The sequence below is a fragment of the Cololabis saira genome, chromosome 19, assembly GCF_033807715.1.
Source record: "Cololabis saira isolate AMF1-May2022 chromosome 19, fColSai1.1, whole genome shotgun sequence".
Taxonomy (NCBI): domain Eukaryota; kingdom Metazoa; phylum Chordata; class Actinopteri; order Beloniformes; family Belonidae; genus Cololabis; species Cololabis saira.
In genome coordinates, this window is record NC_084605.1 from 15,527,782 (window position 1) to 15,543,220 (window position 15,439).

Sequence of the window (15,439 nt, forward strand, 5' to 3'; positions counted from 1 at the left end):
GCTGGCCAGTCTGCGAGGACGCCGCGGTGCGCTGCGTCCCCGACCGCCGCCCCCCCAGACAGACGAGGGCGGAGACGACGTCCCGTTAGTCCGCCAGCGGCTCTGCTGCATGCATCTCGACAACAAACCAACACAAACATCCGCGTTAACCCCGCAACACCGAGACGCGGCGACTGCACGACTCGTTCGGTCTCGCTGCGAGCGCCACGTTTACATTAGCGGTTAAATTATAGATCATCGGTGAGTTCCCCTTTTTCTTTCTTCTTCCCTCTCCATTCCAGCGTGTTGTCTCGTTTTATTGTGCAGCCAGCAGCCTCAGCAGCGCGTCCATGCATGTGCACCTCTGCACATCTGGAGCCGGAACCAGCACCGCGGGCTGCAACCCTCCCCGGGAACCAGCGTCCAGAGCTGAAGCTTGTTGCCGAGCACATCTCCTGCAGCTGCAGCAGCAGCAGCAGCTGGAGCCGCTGCAGCAACATGGAGGAGCGGTTAGCTGAGCGGCTGCCCCGAGGCTTTGTCACCGGAGGGTCTCTCCTCCCCACAGCCCCCACAGACATGACTGTTCTCGCGTTTAGGTGTGCAGTGCAGCCGTAGCAAAGTGTGCAGCCGCAGCCAGGTGTGCAGCCGCCGCCAGGTGTGCAGCCGCAGCCATGTGTGCAGATGCAGCCAGGTGTGCAGCAGCTGCAGCCAGGTGTGCAGAAGCCGCAGCCAGGTGTGCAGCCGCCGCCAGGTGTGCAGATGCAGCCAGGTGTGCAGCCGCGGCAGCCAGGTGTGCAGCCGCGGCAGCCAGGTGTGCAGCAGCTGCAGCCAGGTGTGCAGCCGCAGCAGCCAGGTGTGCAGCAGCTGCAGCCAGGTGTGCAGCCGCAGCCAGGTGTGCAGCAGCCTTCCGGTTCGCTGCAGCCTCTGATTGGAACACCCTACAAAAAACCCTTAAACTTTCTGTTCTCACTTCCATCTCCACCTTCAAACTACATCTTTTATTAAGTACAACCGACTCCTGCACTTGCCTTTAGTCCTCCTTTAGGCATAGTGACTGTTTTACTGATTAATTGTTTTATCTTTTGTATTGTGTTTTAATGTCTTTTTGTGTTTTCATATAACTTTGTTTTTTCATCTTAGCTCCCTCCCCTTACCCCCCTAGGCTGCACTTGTAAATAAGAAATTTCTTCTTAATTTGCTTGCCTGGTTAAATAAAGGTTAAATAAAAAAAAATAAAAAAAGCTGCCGCCAGGTGTGCAGCAGCCGCCGCCAGGTGTGCAGCAGCCGCAGCCAGGTGTGCAGCAGCCGCAGCCAGGTATGCAGCTGCAGCCAGGTGTGCAGCAGCCGCCGCCAGGTGTGCAGCAGCCGCCGCCAGGTGTGCAGCAGCCGCAGCCAGGTGTGCAGCCGCCACCTGTTACATGCACAACTGCCCTCACATTCATTACTTGTTCCAACATCACCAGCAGGTGCAGCCGTCTTCTAAAGGTGGTCAAACATACATTTGATTGAATGAGACTCAACAGGTGAATTTAAAGGGGACCTATTATGAAAAACACGTTTTTCTTGCTTTAACATTTATAAAGTGGTCTCCCCTCAATCTGCCAACTCAGAGAAGGAGGAAAGCAACCAAATTCTGCAGTGTCTGTACAGCCGCCCGGATGAGCCGTCCAGTGTGATGTGGCTTCTACGAGCCGTTCAGATTCTGCTCCCTTTCGCCCACAACTAACTCCGCCGGCCGGAGCTTCCGCCATTTTTTCGTAGCGGTGTATCGCGTCATTCAGGCAGCCAATCAGCACAGAGCCTCATTATCATAGCCCCGCCCACTCAGAATCCTGCATAGATAATGAGGTTAGAGAATGGGAGCCTAGAGACATGGCTCAGAGGCTGAATTTCTAATTTATTTAGCAAAAAAAATCAAAAGCTTGTTTTTAAGACATTCAAGGCCTGTTTAAAATAGGTATTAGATGCCATAATAGGTCCCCTTTAAGTTTAACTACAACTTTGAACCATCTCAAGGCAAATCATTTTCATACAAATATCCAATTTCGGGCATTATATATATATATAATTATTATAATTATAATATAATTAGAATTAGAGAATTATTCTTTCCAATATCTTTAGTTTACACATTGTATAAAAGGTGGGAAAAGGGAACATTTCTACCCAGATTTTCTCAAATGTGATGTTTAAGTGGGTAAAATGAACAACAATGTCTGTAAACGCCATCAGACATTAGGAATAGAAGTGAAAAGTTGAGTATTGGACAGTTTCGTTTCAGACGATCAGAAAAAAACCCCCAAAACAATTACTAAACCAACTAAACCTTCTTGTAGAGTTCTGCATATGTTCTTGCAGGTGCAAAAATGAGACAATAAATAGTAAAATATTAGTCATATAGAAAGCCCAATCTTTCTGTATGATGCCATTTTGGACATATTTGCAAAGTCAAAGAAGCTGAAGCATAATTTGCTTCCATTTGTGTATTTTGAATATTTTTTCCTGCTTTTCTGAAAGCTGCCACATTTGCCCGTGGTGTCTCAGTAAGCCTGGTGTAGGATGTCGGAGCAACAAGAAGGGTGACTTTGTGAAGTTTTTTTTTTATTTTAAATAGTTTGATCTGAGTTACTAAAAATAAAACTCTTATTTTCATGCATTTCTACTCCAAAGAAAGCACGCGTATGATATGATGCATTTTTGCCAGAACACATCCATAAATGTTAAACATTAGAACCATTTTCTGTTCATTACTACTATACATTTAAGAACATAAAACCTCCCTCTTTAGAATTCCAGTGATTTTATGTCATTAAGTTTATGGTACGTGAGTAGCATAAGGTAATCTAGGCGTTCTGATATTAAACTTAATGAGTGTTACAGTTTCAGAAACATCACAAAGTTAACCAAATCCCTACTGCTAACCACCTGCATTACCTTCCGGTGTTACCCATGTTTCTCCTCATTGAATCCCGTTCTCTAATTCTGTTTTGAACCCAACATGCACCCATGGTGGCGTTGAGCAGGAACCTGCTGGTCCCCAGGTCTACCTGATGAGCATGAGCCAGACTACAGAACCCTCCAACGATGGCCCCGCTGTTACAGAAGGTCTCACACATCATTACTTTCTAACATCAGTTTCTCTGCACGGCCTGTCGTGTGAAAAGGTGTGTGTGTCTGCATGTGGACGCCGTGCTTCTGGAGATGTTTGTGACCCTGTAAGAGTGTTAATCAGCAGATACGTGTCCCGAATATTTGTGAACGTCTCAAACTGCTAGAGCAGGGGTTGGCAACCCGCGGCTCTAGAGCCGCATGCGGCTCTTTAGCGCCGCCCTAGTGGCTCCTGGAGCTTTTTCAAAAATGTTTGACCTTTTTTTCCCTTGTTTTTCTTTTTTTCATCTTTTTTTCTCTCCTTTTTTTTCTTTTTTGCTCTATTTCTTTTGTCTTCCTTTTTCTTATTTTCCTTTTTTCTTCTCTTTCCTTTTTTTCTCTTTTTTTCTTCCTTTTTTTCCTTTTTTTCACTCTTTTTTCTTTCTTTTTTCCTTTCCTTTTTAATCTCAACATTTTGACTTTTTTCTCTCAAAGTTTTGACTTTTTTCTCAACATTTCAACTTTTTGCTCGACATTTCGACTTTTTTCTCGACATTTCGACTTTTCTCTCAACATTTCGACTTTTTTCTTGCGATTGTACTTCAACATTAATCTCGACATTTCGACTTTTTTCTCAACATTTTGACTTTTTTCTCGACATTTCCACTTTTTTCTCGAAGTGCATAATGAAAAAAAAATCTTCCCCCAGTTCTAACTAATATAGAAACTTGCAGCATGTGTTGCCTTCATTCTAAGGCTGATACAAGTCTTTTCATTTTTTGCGGCTCCAGACATATTTGTTTTTTGTGTTTTTGGTCCAATACGGCTCTTTCAACATTTTGGGTTGCCGACCCCTGTGCTAGAGAAAGCGAACGTCTGCAGGCGGAAGGAGTTTCCAGGCATCACGGCTCCTAAAGTTCCCCCAGGAACTATAGGCAGGTTCTCATGACTCTGTTTGTAACCTGTCAGAGGCCAAAATGAGCCCAGCCCCCGAGAAGAAGGAGAAGAAACCAGAGGATGTGGCAGAGGAAGAGGAGGAGGAAGAGTACGTGGTAGAAAAAGTCCTGAACCGGCGGGTGGTGAAGGGCAGGGTGGAGTACCTGCTGAAGTGGAAGGGCTTCTCTAAGTGAGTATTGCTGGAGCCATTCACAGACACTCGTTTGCACTCTCTCCCCTCGTTTACACGTTTTCAGTTTTCTAAATTAGGTAAGTCAAACGTTCAGGCGAGGAGGAAACGAGATGTGTTCAAGTTTACCAGGTGACAGCTTTCTTTCTTGTACCTGCAGTGAAGACAACACATGGGAGCCGGAGGACAACTTAGACTGTCCAGATTTGATCGCTGAGTTTCTGCAGTCTCAGAAATTGGCACATGACGGGAAGAGGAAGGCGGCTGGAGATGCAGATGGAGATGAAAGTAAATCAAAGAAGAAAAAAGATGACGTGAGTCTTCTAATACAGTGGTTCTCAAATGGGGGTACGCGTACCCCTGGGGGTACGTGAAGGCACTCCGGGGGGTACGTGAGATTTTAAAATATACATACCGTATTTTCTGGACTATAAGCCGCTACTTTTTCCATAGGTTTTGAACCATGCAGCTTATACAAAGGTGCGGCTATTCTGTGGATTTTTCTTCCACCGCTCGGGGCGCTTTAACCGGAATTAGAATTAAAACTAAGACAAAATAAATGCAAAGAAGAATACGCTACTTCTTCTTTAGCAGATAGAAGTAGGTAGAAGCAGATTTCAAACAGATAAATAGATAAATAAATACTGGTTATTTTCTCTTGGTTCTGTCCCGTTTTAATCAGCAAAGTTGCTGCCGTGTTAAAAGACACTGTTAGGAAAGGATCTATTTAGGTACAAACATGTACATCATTTACAGTTCAAAATCCTTCTGTACATGTAGTAAATATCTAATCTAACAACATAAATATCTGCAGCTTGCATATCTTTTTTTTTTAAATAAAGTGGATGCGGCTTATATACAGGTGCGGCTTGTACATCTTTTTTTATTGTTTTTTAAAAAATAGAGCGGGTGCGGTTTATATACAGGTGCGGCTTATAGTCCAGAAAATACGGTATATTTAAAAAGTAGCATCCATGCAAAAATCCTTTAAAAATAAATATTTCATAAATAATTGAGGAAAATATAAGTCTAAATTCATAAAATGAATTTTATCTTCCGGAGTAGGCTATTCAACTTATTATCCTAAAACCGCAGAGTCTCCCCCACACCAGGATGGTTCCACCTAACCTGTCGATCACCTGGCTTCACCTGTCAATCACTTGGACCAACGATGGAGTCGTGGTTGAAGCGTAGCAGCAATATTTTTATGTTTAATAAATCAGTTACTGATGGCACAGTGCTCTGTTTTAGGTCTTTTTTTTTACAACCAAAAGTGCTTTGCGCTGGTTAGGGGGTACTTGGCTGAAAAAATATTTCACAGGGGGTACATCACTGAAAAAAGGTTGAGGACCACTGGTCTAATAAGCTGATAAACCAACATCTAATAATCTACTGTTCTTGTGTCACATTTACTTGAACAGCTTTTTCAATCTACAAGAGTTGCTAGTATTGTAAAAAAAAAAAAAAAAAACACTAAAGAAGATGCTATACAACATGATTTTAAAGTCTTGATGTACAGTGATTGATCCTAATGGCTTCAAGCTGAACTTGATATTTATCTGAAACTGTCATTGACTGAAAGAATCTGGTTCCCCTGAGATGTCGTCCCTCACCCTTCTCCCACTGAGGTCCAGCTCCATCTTTTGTACCTGAGCTCAAGCAGCCAGCCAGGTGCCGTCTCACTGATATCAATCACTGCTTCTCTCCCAGTTGCCATGGATACTAGTCGTGAAGGCCGAGCTGAAGCGCGTCAGACAGGCAGCAGGGAGAGAGATGCATTGCTGAAGAAGAACTGTTAAAAGAATGCAACAGTGTTCAAGGTTGACACTGAGCTGAAGATGTGCACTGGAGTTTCACTCCTCTGAGAATAAAACTAGTCAGTATTAAAATGTTTAAAAAAAAATTGAGCAAAAATAAGAAAAAAGGTAACAATCATAATACATTTTATTTATAACGCACTTTATATTTGAATCAATCTCAAAGTGCTACAATAAAAACAAGTTTAAAAAAGCAGCAAAAATTGGATGGACTAAAATTGCAAGAAAAAAAGAGTCAGAACACGGTCACCTATGCACAGCTAAGAGATTAAAAATACATAAATCCTACTGAGGTTAGGCAAATGTCTTGGTGAACAAAAAGGTCTTGAGTCCCCTTTTGAAGAGCAAAAATAAGAAAAAAAAAGTGACATGAAACCGCTAATTCTGAGGACACATCTTTTTTTATTTATTTTTTTTAAATTTTATTTAGAATAGGGACAGTGCATATTAATAAACATTTAAATAAGTAAATACATGTAAATATGCCAGATATAGCCATCAGGCTAATTTTCATCTGCAGCACTTTGTTTGGAGAGTTGTGATCAAAAATGAAATGCAGACCTGCACCGAGTTTAGGGGTAGAGTTTCAGTGGATGGTTTTATTTGAGTCTTCCCTCGTGCACGTGTCCGCTATAGGCAGAGGTGCACCCGAGCCGGCACCCGCAGGCCCGTCTACTGCACCTGATCCTAGTCACTGGTCATCATCAGTACGTCATCAGGTCCACACACCTGTTGGTGATGCAGCCGTTTATCAGGGGTGTGTTGAAGCAGGGGAAACGCCTAAAACATGCACTAGACCGCCCCACGAGTGCCGCTCGTGCGCACCCCTGACTATAAAGACCATACAGTGCTGCCCATTTGTGTCTCAAGCGTGCACTTTGGTGTACAGATGTGATGATGTTTGTAACAGCAATAAAACATGTCCACCAAGTTAGTGTCCAAAAGAACATCAGTGGACGGCCGTCCGAGGGACGTCACGCTGCATAGAGTTTGACATAAATTCAACTGCTGTTTCCAGCTTGTCAAACACTGTGATATTGTGGTTTACTCTGTTTCACATTTTAGTCAAAATGAAAAGTTTACAATGAAAATAAATAACAGTTCAAATGTTCAAGTGTGGAAAAAAAAAATGCTGATAATGAAAATGATTTCAATACATGAAATATAAAAAAAAGGTGCAGTATTTGAGTCCACCTCTGAAACCCTGAGTGTTCACAATCACAAGTTGCATAACGATACAATACATGAATTGATTGGATGTCTGCCACATGACGTTGATTTGATTCAGGAAATAGCGGCGGATGAGACAGTTTCATGCGTCACTTCAATTCTTATCAAGTTGCAGCAACTTAAATATTTGAGATTTTTATTTTCCTGCTGGATAGATAAATGAGAAGAAAAAAAAGACAACAAAAGGCTTTTTGATAACATGTATTGATGTCTGATGGATATTTTGATTAAGTACCGATTCTCATTATCATCATTAAATCAATGTATATAGATCAATGATTCATTATGCAATACTTTCAACATTAAAAGCCCAAACTGTATTAAAAAAAAAAAAATCCATTCTTTCCAACATAATCAAAAAGGTCAACATTAGGGCTGGGTATCGATTCAAATGTCAAGAATCAATTCGATTCAGATTCTTAAGATTCAGAATTGATTAACAAGATTTGATTCGATCTGATTAGATTCCGATATTGATTTGGGTTAGTGTTATTAAAACAGTTTTTTGAGCTGTTGCCTGAATTATATGACTGTAGTTATGCAACATATTAATACTAGTATTATATTGAGATTCAACAGCAAGTATTGGCAACTAATGATGCTGTAAAGACCAATCACCTCCCAGAATGCTGATAGAACTGCTTTCAGAAACATCGTGTTGCAGAATTATTAGACAGATCCAGGGCAGCAAACGTATTTTATTTTTTAACACATTCCGTTTAAATTTTTTCCATGTAACCCCAAAACAGTATATAAAGTAATGAAATATAGACAATTTATGCAATTATAACTGAAAACTTTAATGTTTTCATACCTTTAAACATATTTAAAGGCAAAAACATGGCACCAGTTATTCTTGTGTCCAACAAAAAATTCCTTTTTTGGGGATAAACAAAAAAATACCAAAAGTTGTAATGATGAAAAAAAAAAAAAAAAAATTAAACATTTAAAAAAAAAAAATCGATCTTTAGACATACAAATCGATTTTTAGGAATTAATGAGAATCGATTTAGAATCGGAAAATCGATTTTTTTGAACACAGGGCTAGTCAACATGTTCTTTGACACATACATTTTCAGCTGAAGGCACTGATTCAAGTTTCCAAATGCAAGAATGATTATATTTGAACAACAGTTTTGTTCACTGCGGTGGATTGGATGGATGTGGGACAAGCGTGTGATGTCCACTGACGTGGACGTGCTCGAACCATCCACTCATGCTCATGAGGGGAAACAGCTCCTGGATAGCTGTCCACTGCGGTGCTGATTGTGCATGAAGGATTAAAAGTGTGATGCTGGCTCTGCGTCAGTGCTGTGTGCTGGTCTTCAGTTGGCCACGCCCACACACCGGTCCCACACCCGTTTGTCCAACATGTCCGCTTTTACACGATTCTGTCAGTATTCACTCTTTCTGTGCTCAAGCAAAGTTTTATCTTGCATTTTGGTCCACAGAATGAGAAGCTGAGGGGCTTTGCTCGAGGCCTGGATCCAGAAAGGATTATTGGAGCCACAGATTCAACAGGAGAACTAATGTTCCTCATGAAATGGTTTGTATGGACAGTGCAGTCCAATGGCCGCAGCTTAAAAGCTGCTCTATTTAGGAATTAAAACATGCCAGTAACTATCTGACTGAGCCAGGTTAATTAGTTTTGTCGTTTGCGCAGGAAAAACTCTGATGAAGCTGACCTGGTGCCCGCCAAGGAGGCCAACGGCAAGTGTCCGCAGGTGGTTATCTCCTTCTATGAGGAGAGACTCACCTGGCACTCGTATCCCTCCGAAGACGAGAAAAAGGATGAGAAAAACTAACCCAGGGCCAGGAAAAGGGTGAGGGGGAAAAGAAAGAAGATGTAGTTTTGAACTTCCAGGGGGATTTGGTAGGGAGGGGGGGCAGGGAGACAACAACCAGCAGGACATTGTTGGATCATCTGTCTTTTGGTGCTGTACGACTCATTCGGTTCTACCTTTATGTGGATATAATCTAAATATAAATATGCGTCAGGATTGCACCACGACACCAAGGTGAAACAAAAGAAGGCAGTGTTCATTTTCTGTATCGGTTCCAGTCCAGTTGCTTTTCATGTCATTTCCCCTCGTTTTTTTCCCTGTGCATGCTTCCAGTGAGTTACACTGAGGGCTGCTTTTTAAGCCTCTGTTGACATTTTTGTTCCCATCAATCATCAATTCATTACAGGGTGCAATTGGACGAAGAGTAGTGACACTTTAGAGTCACGCTGAATAAAAGAACTGATACTTACCAGGACATTGAATTTATCCTACACAAATAAAGACATAGAAAACAAGGGTCAATCGATTGCCCACATTATAACTCATTGTATTCATGGTAAAATAATTGTTTGTGACATTTTTTACAATACTTACTTGTGTAGTAAAGGCAACAATCAAAGCCAGATGAAGTTTTAAAAACGGTTTTTCTTTTTGTACCTTGAGCACGAAATCAGAAGTATGAAAAAGGCCTGTTTTTTTCCTTTTTCTCATTTGTGTTATAAAACAGGGAATGTCTTAAAAAATATGATTCTCAAGTGAATACAAACAGAACTAACGATATACTGTGGTTACAAGTCAGGTGGTGTTTTTTTTTCTATGCCATTTGGTTCTCATTTCTTTGGTTTTGAGGGTAAAACTGAGTTAGTCTTAGCTGTTTCTTAGACTTGTTTGGTGTTCGCTTACAAACAACCAGCCTCTGTGATTACTTTGGTCATTGTAATCTTGGTAGTGTTTTTCTTCATGTCTTGCTTGTTGCTTTTGAAGAATAAACCACTTTTTGTTACAGTTCTGCCTTTAGTCACTTTCACGTCATTAAATAGTAAGTTCTTCAGCAGTAACATTTCAGGAAATATTTGGTAACTTACAGGGCTGAGTCTCTGCAAAAAGGTGCTTTTCCCAGCGATCTTCTAACCGCACTGATTAAAAACCTGAAGTTTCGTCTGGTAAAGCATGGACAACTAGCACAAGAGTGACAGTTGAAAATAAAAACACTTTATTAATCAATAAAAACAATTCTTGATTGCCAGCAAATATCTCAAAACAGGAACTACATCCAAACTCAAAGCAGAGGGTGAGACTTATGGAGACGTTTGACAAACTACATAAATCTTAACACAAACATGAAAATATTTACATAAGACAGACAAAAAAGTGCACTAAATAGTAGCAGTACTTAATAGTTGGTGTTGCGCTGGGTTACACTGAAGTGAATGTTAACCAGTTTCATGCCTGAATATCACATTTAATGAGGACGTTTCAAATTGAAGAACGTTTTTATTCGACATCGTCTTAATGTTGCCAGTTCTGTTCAGCCTCTTGTAAATATTCTAGACTAAAGCCGTCTCAGCTGCAACAAAAGACCCTTTTTTTATTTATGTTTTTAAAAGAGGGTGATATAACACGCACCAACAAACTTCATTCAAATAGACGAGTAATAGCACTTCTACTTTAAGAACATTTCTCCATGGTTCTCAAAACCCTCGAAAGGGACAATATTGAGTCTGTTAAATAAAGGCATTCAAATCAAAGTGGCCCAAACCTACGCTGTCATTTCACACATTCGCAGAACTTTTATCTCGTAACAACATGGCTCACTTTATCAACACGAACAGTAAAAAAAGAACAACAACGAAAACAAAACAAACAGAAACAGAACTCTTAACACTTAAGTCAATAGCTTGGCTTTACAGCAGTTTAAAAATTACCTCAAGTGGCTTTTGGCAGGGTAAAGTTGGCAAATAAATTACTTCAAAGGGCTGTCGCTGCCTACACCACAGTATAACCGAACCTGCTTCGTTTTAATGCTAAAATGGGGCATCCAACAGGAAACAAATAATGAACAATAAACAAGCCCTAAATGTGATCTGTGATAGCTTGACTTGGTTGAAATAATACAGTACTTCCTGGAGCTCCGGGCCCATCACAGTATGTCTAGATCCTCTCGCGGTTTCAGGCTCCGCATCAAATTTTCATATCAACAAAAGTGGTGTAGACTTTTACATAAAGTTGATGTGGCTAGACCTATAATCTTGCTTATACTACAGAATATGAAAAGTTATTGAGAGCTCCCCTAAACGCAGCTCCCGCATTGAAACCTGCAGCGAAGGAATAGCGACAGACAGGGCGAAATGCAAACAGCCAAGCCTTTTGAAGACAAATTACAGTGCTATGTATTACTTATAAGGAAGTTGATACATTTTGCAATGCAGCGTTCCTCATCCCAAAATATCCCTCTTGCAGGACTTCACCTCAAGGCCTCTTTTAGCAGTGGCCAGCCCGCGAACACTCAGTCTCTGACTCTTCTCGTCCCAACATCCCACTTCCACACACCAAACCCATTGTCCTCGGGCCTTCCACACTCAGAAGCCACCAAGAAACCGACTAAAAGAAAAACCCCCAGAACTTTCAGGACAAACTTACCGATTACGAGTGCAGTGTTTGAGAACCCATGTAGCTCATGTAATGTGCACCATACAACCTTTGGTTAGTTTAGGTGTTAATAGCAATCTAAAATGATGGATCTCCTTTAACCTTTGGTATCTTAACTCTCACAACCATAGGTGCTCTTCTTTGCCTGAAGATTTGCAACTTAAAAGCCTCTGTGACTATAAAATTTGCTAAAAGTCTCCAGTGTGGGATGTGATCTGATAGTCCTTTATAACCGTCAGTGCATAGGTATTCTGACCATCCTTGTTGCCAGTGTTCATTTACTTCCAACACCACTCTTTTCTTTTACGTTCAAATCTCCATCCTCAGTGGTTTGGTGCAAAAGGATCACTAGCAGCTATTTTTTCTCTTTTTTTCTAATAGCTCATTTTATATCCTATTATACCCCCTTCTCCTCATCTAAATAATGAAACAGCTCTACTCAAACAAGAAGCGACTTCTGCTTCAAAGTTGTTTCCAGGAAAAAAAAAGTAGGAACAGAATGAAAAGAGAGAAACTAACACAGGAGTAGTCATTGCCATTTTTCTACTCACCAGAATCTTCTTAAAGGAAAAAAGGACATCTCTCTTGCATCTGCAGAAATCTTTCTTATCGATTTAGCAAAGTGATAGAATGAACAAAAGTCTGCCTGCTTCACTTCTTTTTGTCTTTCTGTTTTTTCTCGGGCTTACGGTTGTGCTCAGCAGTGGTTGCGCTGCGGGGCATGATGAGCACGCTGCCGTCAGCACTGTACTGCAGACAGTACTCGCTGGGAGGATAGGGCCGGCCCTCCTCGTCCCGCAGCTGACTGAACACCTCCTGGTACAGACTCTGCATCTTCTGCTTCATCTGCCGAAGGGAGCGAATAAACTCCATTTTCTCCTTCAGCAGACGGGACTTGTCACGCCTTAGGTCTTGGACACCCTGCTCTAGGTTAATGATGGCGTCCAGCTTACGCTTGCGACAGTTCTGCGCTGCCATCTTGTTCTTGCCGCGCCTGCGAATGTCACGAATGAGGGCGAGCTGGCCTTCGCTCAGGTGGTGCTTGGCGAGAAGCTCGTTGAACTCTTCCACTGGCAGGTGGATGATCTTTTCATTGGAGAAGGGGATTTTCATGGCCCGAGCTCGGCGCTCATCGCGACTTGAGTGCTTGTCGAGCAGGTCCTGAGGGGGCTGAAGCTTTGAGCTGTGTTTATCGCGGACGCTCTTCTTCCCGGTTGAGAGAGGGAGTTCTGGGTGCTCAGAGAAGGCCGGGGAGATTGGCAGGTTGTATGTATGATTGTGGCTGATGCTGTCAAGTTGAGGGAGGCCGTGGAACTGAGAGAAGTCCTGATAGCTCATTCGGCAGAGCTTACTATACTCGGGTTGATAACCCCCAACGGCTCCCTCCTCTGTCTCCACAGTGGCCACCTCAGAGTCAGTGCTGTAGCCAACAGCTCCCTCCTCTGAGAAGGTGGCAGAAGTTGAGGAGGAGGAAGCTGCCGATGAGCAGGATGTTTCAGAACTGCTAGGAGATGCTGGGCTATGGCTGGAGTCCAAGGAAAGACCAGAATCTGAGTCAAGCTCATCCTCCAACTGCGAAGCTTGTGCCTGGCTGAAGCCCTCCTCCATGGCGAGATCCAGCAGGCTGATTTCATCAAGCATGGACTCCTCCAGCAGGGTGGTGAAGGGATCGGGTAAAACAGGCGTTGATGTCAGGTTGTTAGTGGAACTGTTTACATGTGGCGGGAGAAAAATCCCCGTCAGATTAGTGGTTCCGAAAGTGGAGTTGATGTTGGAGGAGTTGCTGGAGGACAGTCTCAGCATGCTGGTTCTTGGGGTGATGTTTGGAGAATCCAGTTGTGGGCTGAAAATCTGGGTGAAGTCTTGGCTGCAGCTGGGGATGGAGGCCTGATGAAGGCTGACGTCCTCATTTATCGGTGTCGAGTCTGTGGACACGCCAAAGGTTCCTGTAGAGACTGACTCGGTCGAAGAATTTGGGTCACTTGCGCTGTTGAAGTTGGTCTGAAGTGCAGTATTGTTCACCTCCATAGCCTTTGAACAAAAGAGATCAAATGCAAAATTATGTTACAAAATTTATGTGTATTTATTCCTACATTTTATGACTTTGCCATAGAAACTTTCATTTTTGCCATAAATTGTAATTTGACGCCACGTTTACACGTAGCCGGGTATTTACAAAAACGGATATTTTCCCCTCTCCGTTTTCAAAAATATCCTCGTTTACACGGACCCGCATGAAAACGCTGTTAACGTCATGCCAGCCAATCAGAATCCTGGAAAAAAACATCAACAAATGACACATGTAACTTCCAGTTAAGGCGGATTTATGGTTCCGCGTTACACCAACGCAGAGCTTACGGCGTAGGGTACGCGGCGACGCACACCGTACGGCGCGCATCGCCGCGTACCCTACGCCGTAGGCTCTGCGTCGATTTAACGCGGGACCATAATTCAGGCTTTACTTCCAAGACGGAACGAGAGTCTGAGAGAATTTAAAACAGTTAAAATAAAAGAAAATATTGACGGTGGCCAAACAAATTGTAAACACAGGTCGCACTCATGACGCTGCTGGTGACGTTTCTGTCGCATAATATGACGTAAATCTCCGTTTTCCTCCGTTTTCCTCTGTTTAGACGCAAACGTGAAAACTGAGTTTTTGAAAATCTCCACTTTGGCCGGAGTTTTCAGAAATGATCGTTTTTGGGGGCTTTGAGCTCCGTTTTCGTGTAAATGAACGGCCAAAACGCATGAAAACGCCTCAGTTTTTGCCCCGTGTAAACGGGGCCTTACCCCACCCCCACCCCCCCATCAATTAGCATGTTTATTATTGTTTCTAAGACACACCTTGGTTTTGGACCAACCTCTACCAGTTCCCTCAGAATGACCATCAATGATAAGAATAAACTACGGCACCTGTAGCTCCATGATGGCCATGATATCTTGCCACTGCTGCTCCAGGTCTAACTGCGGCTCTGCTGTCGGCAGCGGTGCTGCCAGAGGGAGGCCCTGAGATGTGGAAGGAACTTCCTCATTGGAAACTGCCGTTTCTGGGTTAACACCTGTGGCTGGGAACTAATTGAAAATGTAATGCATGTTACTAAAATCCACAAAAACTTTACAGTGTTATTCCACAACAGGTACTACTTCACAATATCTTATATTCTCACCTCAGCCTCTTCTCCAAAAGGGAATGTGGCCTCCAGCAGTCTCAGGCATTCTTGAAGAGATAGAGAAGTCTGCGAGCCGAGGCCTGGCAGCTGCAAACACACACAAACACTAATTACTATAATAGTACTTTTACAAATTTACTTACAAACCAAAAACTCAAATTGACACTTTTTTTTTTTTACTGTCAATCTGGTTTATTAGGTCCATGTCAGGACATCAAACTTCAAACGCCGACAACAGGTCATGATAAACATAAGACGTTGTTAGGGTGCACAGTCACCCCAATAATAAGATTGTGCAAAAGCAAACTTCAGTGTTCTGAACTTTTTATAGAGTAGACAAAATTGCAGCACTGTATGTCAGTTCACTTGTTTTTTTATTTGAGCAAAACAGCAATAAAGAGTGCTGAAGTGCAAAAGCTCCACACCTCTTTTTCAAATTCTGGAACTATTTTGATGGCTCCACATATTTGTGTTGTGTAATATCAGTGAGCAATCAGCGATGGCTAGGCAATGTCTGACGAGTCTGAGCTGTTCACACGAAACGATCAAGCGCCGACCGCCAACCACTTGCCAATTTGTTGCTATCCCATCAGCAAG

At 42.4% G+C, this 15,439-nt stretch overlaps 2 protein-coding genes across 4 annotated transcripts in view; one reads left to right on the forward strand and one right to left on the reverse strand.

The window, feature by feature from the left end:
- Positions 1–10,031, forward strand: cbx1b (chromobox homolog 1b (HP1 beta homolog Drosophila)). The gene is made up of 6 exons (XM_061708750.1): positions 1–240; positions 3,003–3,084; positions 4,036–4,192; positions 4,353–4,506; positions 8,691–8,785; positions 8,903–10,031. Exons 2-6 carry the CDS (start codon positions 3,030–3,032, stop codon positions 9,042–9,044), a joined length of 603 nt encoding a protein of 200 aa, XP_061564734.1. The 5' UTR covers positions 1–240; positions 3,003–3,029; the 3' UTR covers positions 9,045–10,031.
- The window catches only part of nfe2l1b (nfe2 like bZIP transcription factor 1b), a 19,534-nt gene continuing 12,732 nt past the window's right edge, over positions 8,638–15,439 (reverse strand). For 2 of the 3 annotated variants that reach the window (XM_061708748.1, XM_061708749.1), the window contains exons 4-6: positions 14,840–14,929; positions 14,586–14,744; positions 10,214–13,703 (exon numbers count right to left, since the gene is read on the reverse strand). In XM_061708748.1, coding sequence (XP_061564732.1) covers positions 12,324–13,703; positions 14,586–14,744; positions 14,840–14,929 — 1,629 coding nt within the window. In that variant the 3' untranslated portion in view covers positions 10,214–12,323. The other variant, XR_009770528.1, reaches the window with a different exon arrangement.

Bases quoted from the DNA above. Each gene is read 5' to 3' on its own strand.
- cbx1b (XM_061708750.1), top strand. From the start codon at position 3,030: ATGAGCATGAGCCAGACTACAGAACCCTCCAACGATGGCCCCGCTGTT. The intron at 3,085-4,035 runs GTCTCACACATC...GTAACCTGTCAG, and splicing joins TGGCCCCGCTGTTACAGAAG to AGGCCAAAATGAGCCCAGCC. The intron at 4,193-4,352 runs GTGAGTATTGCT...TTGTACCTGCAG, and splicing joins AAGTGGAAGGGCTTCTCTAA to TGAAGACAACACATGGGAGC.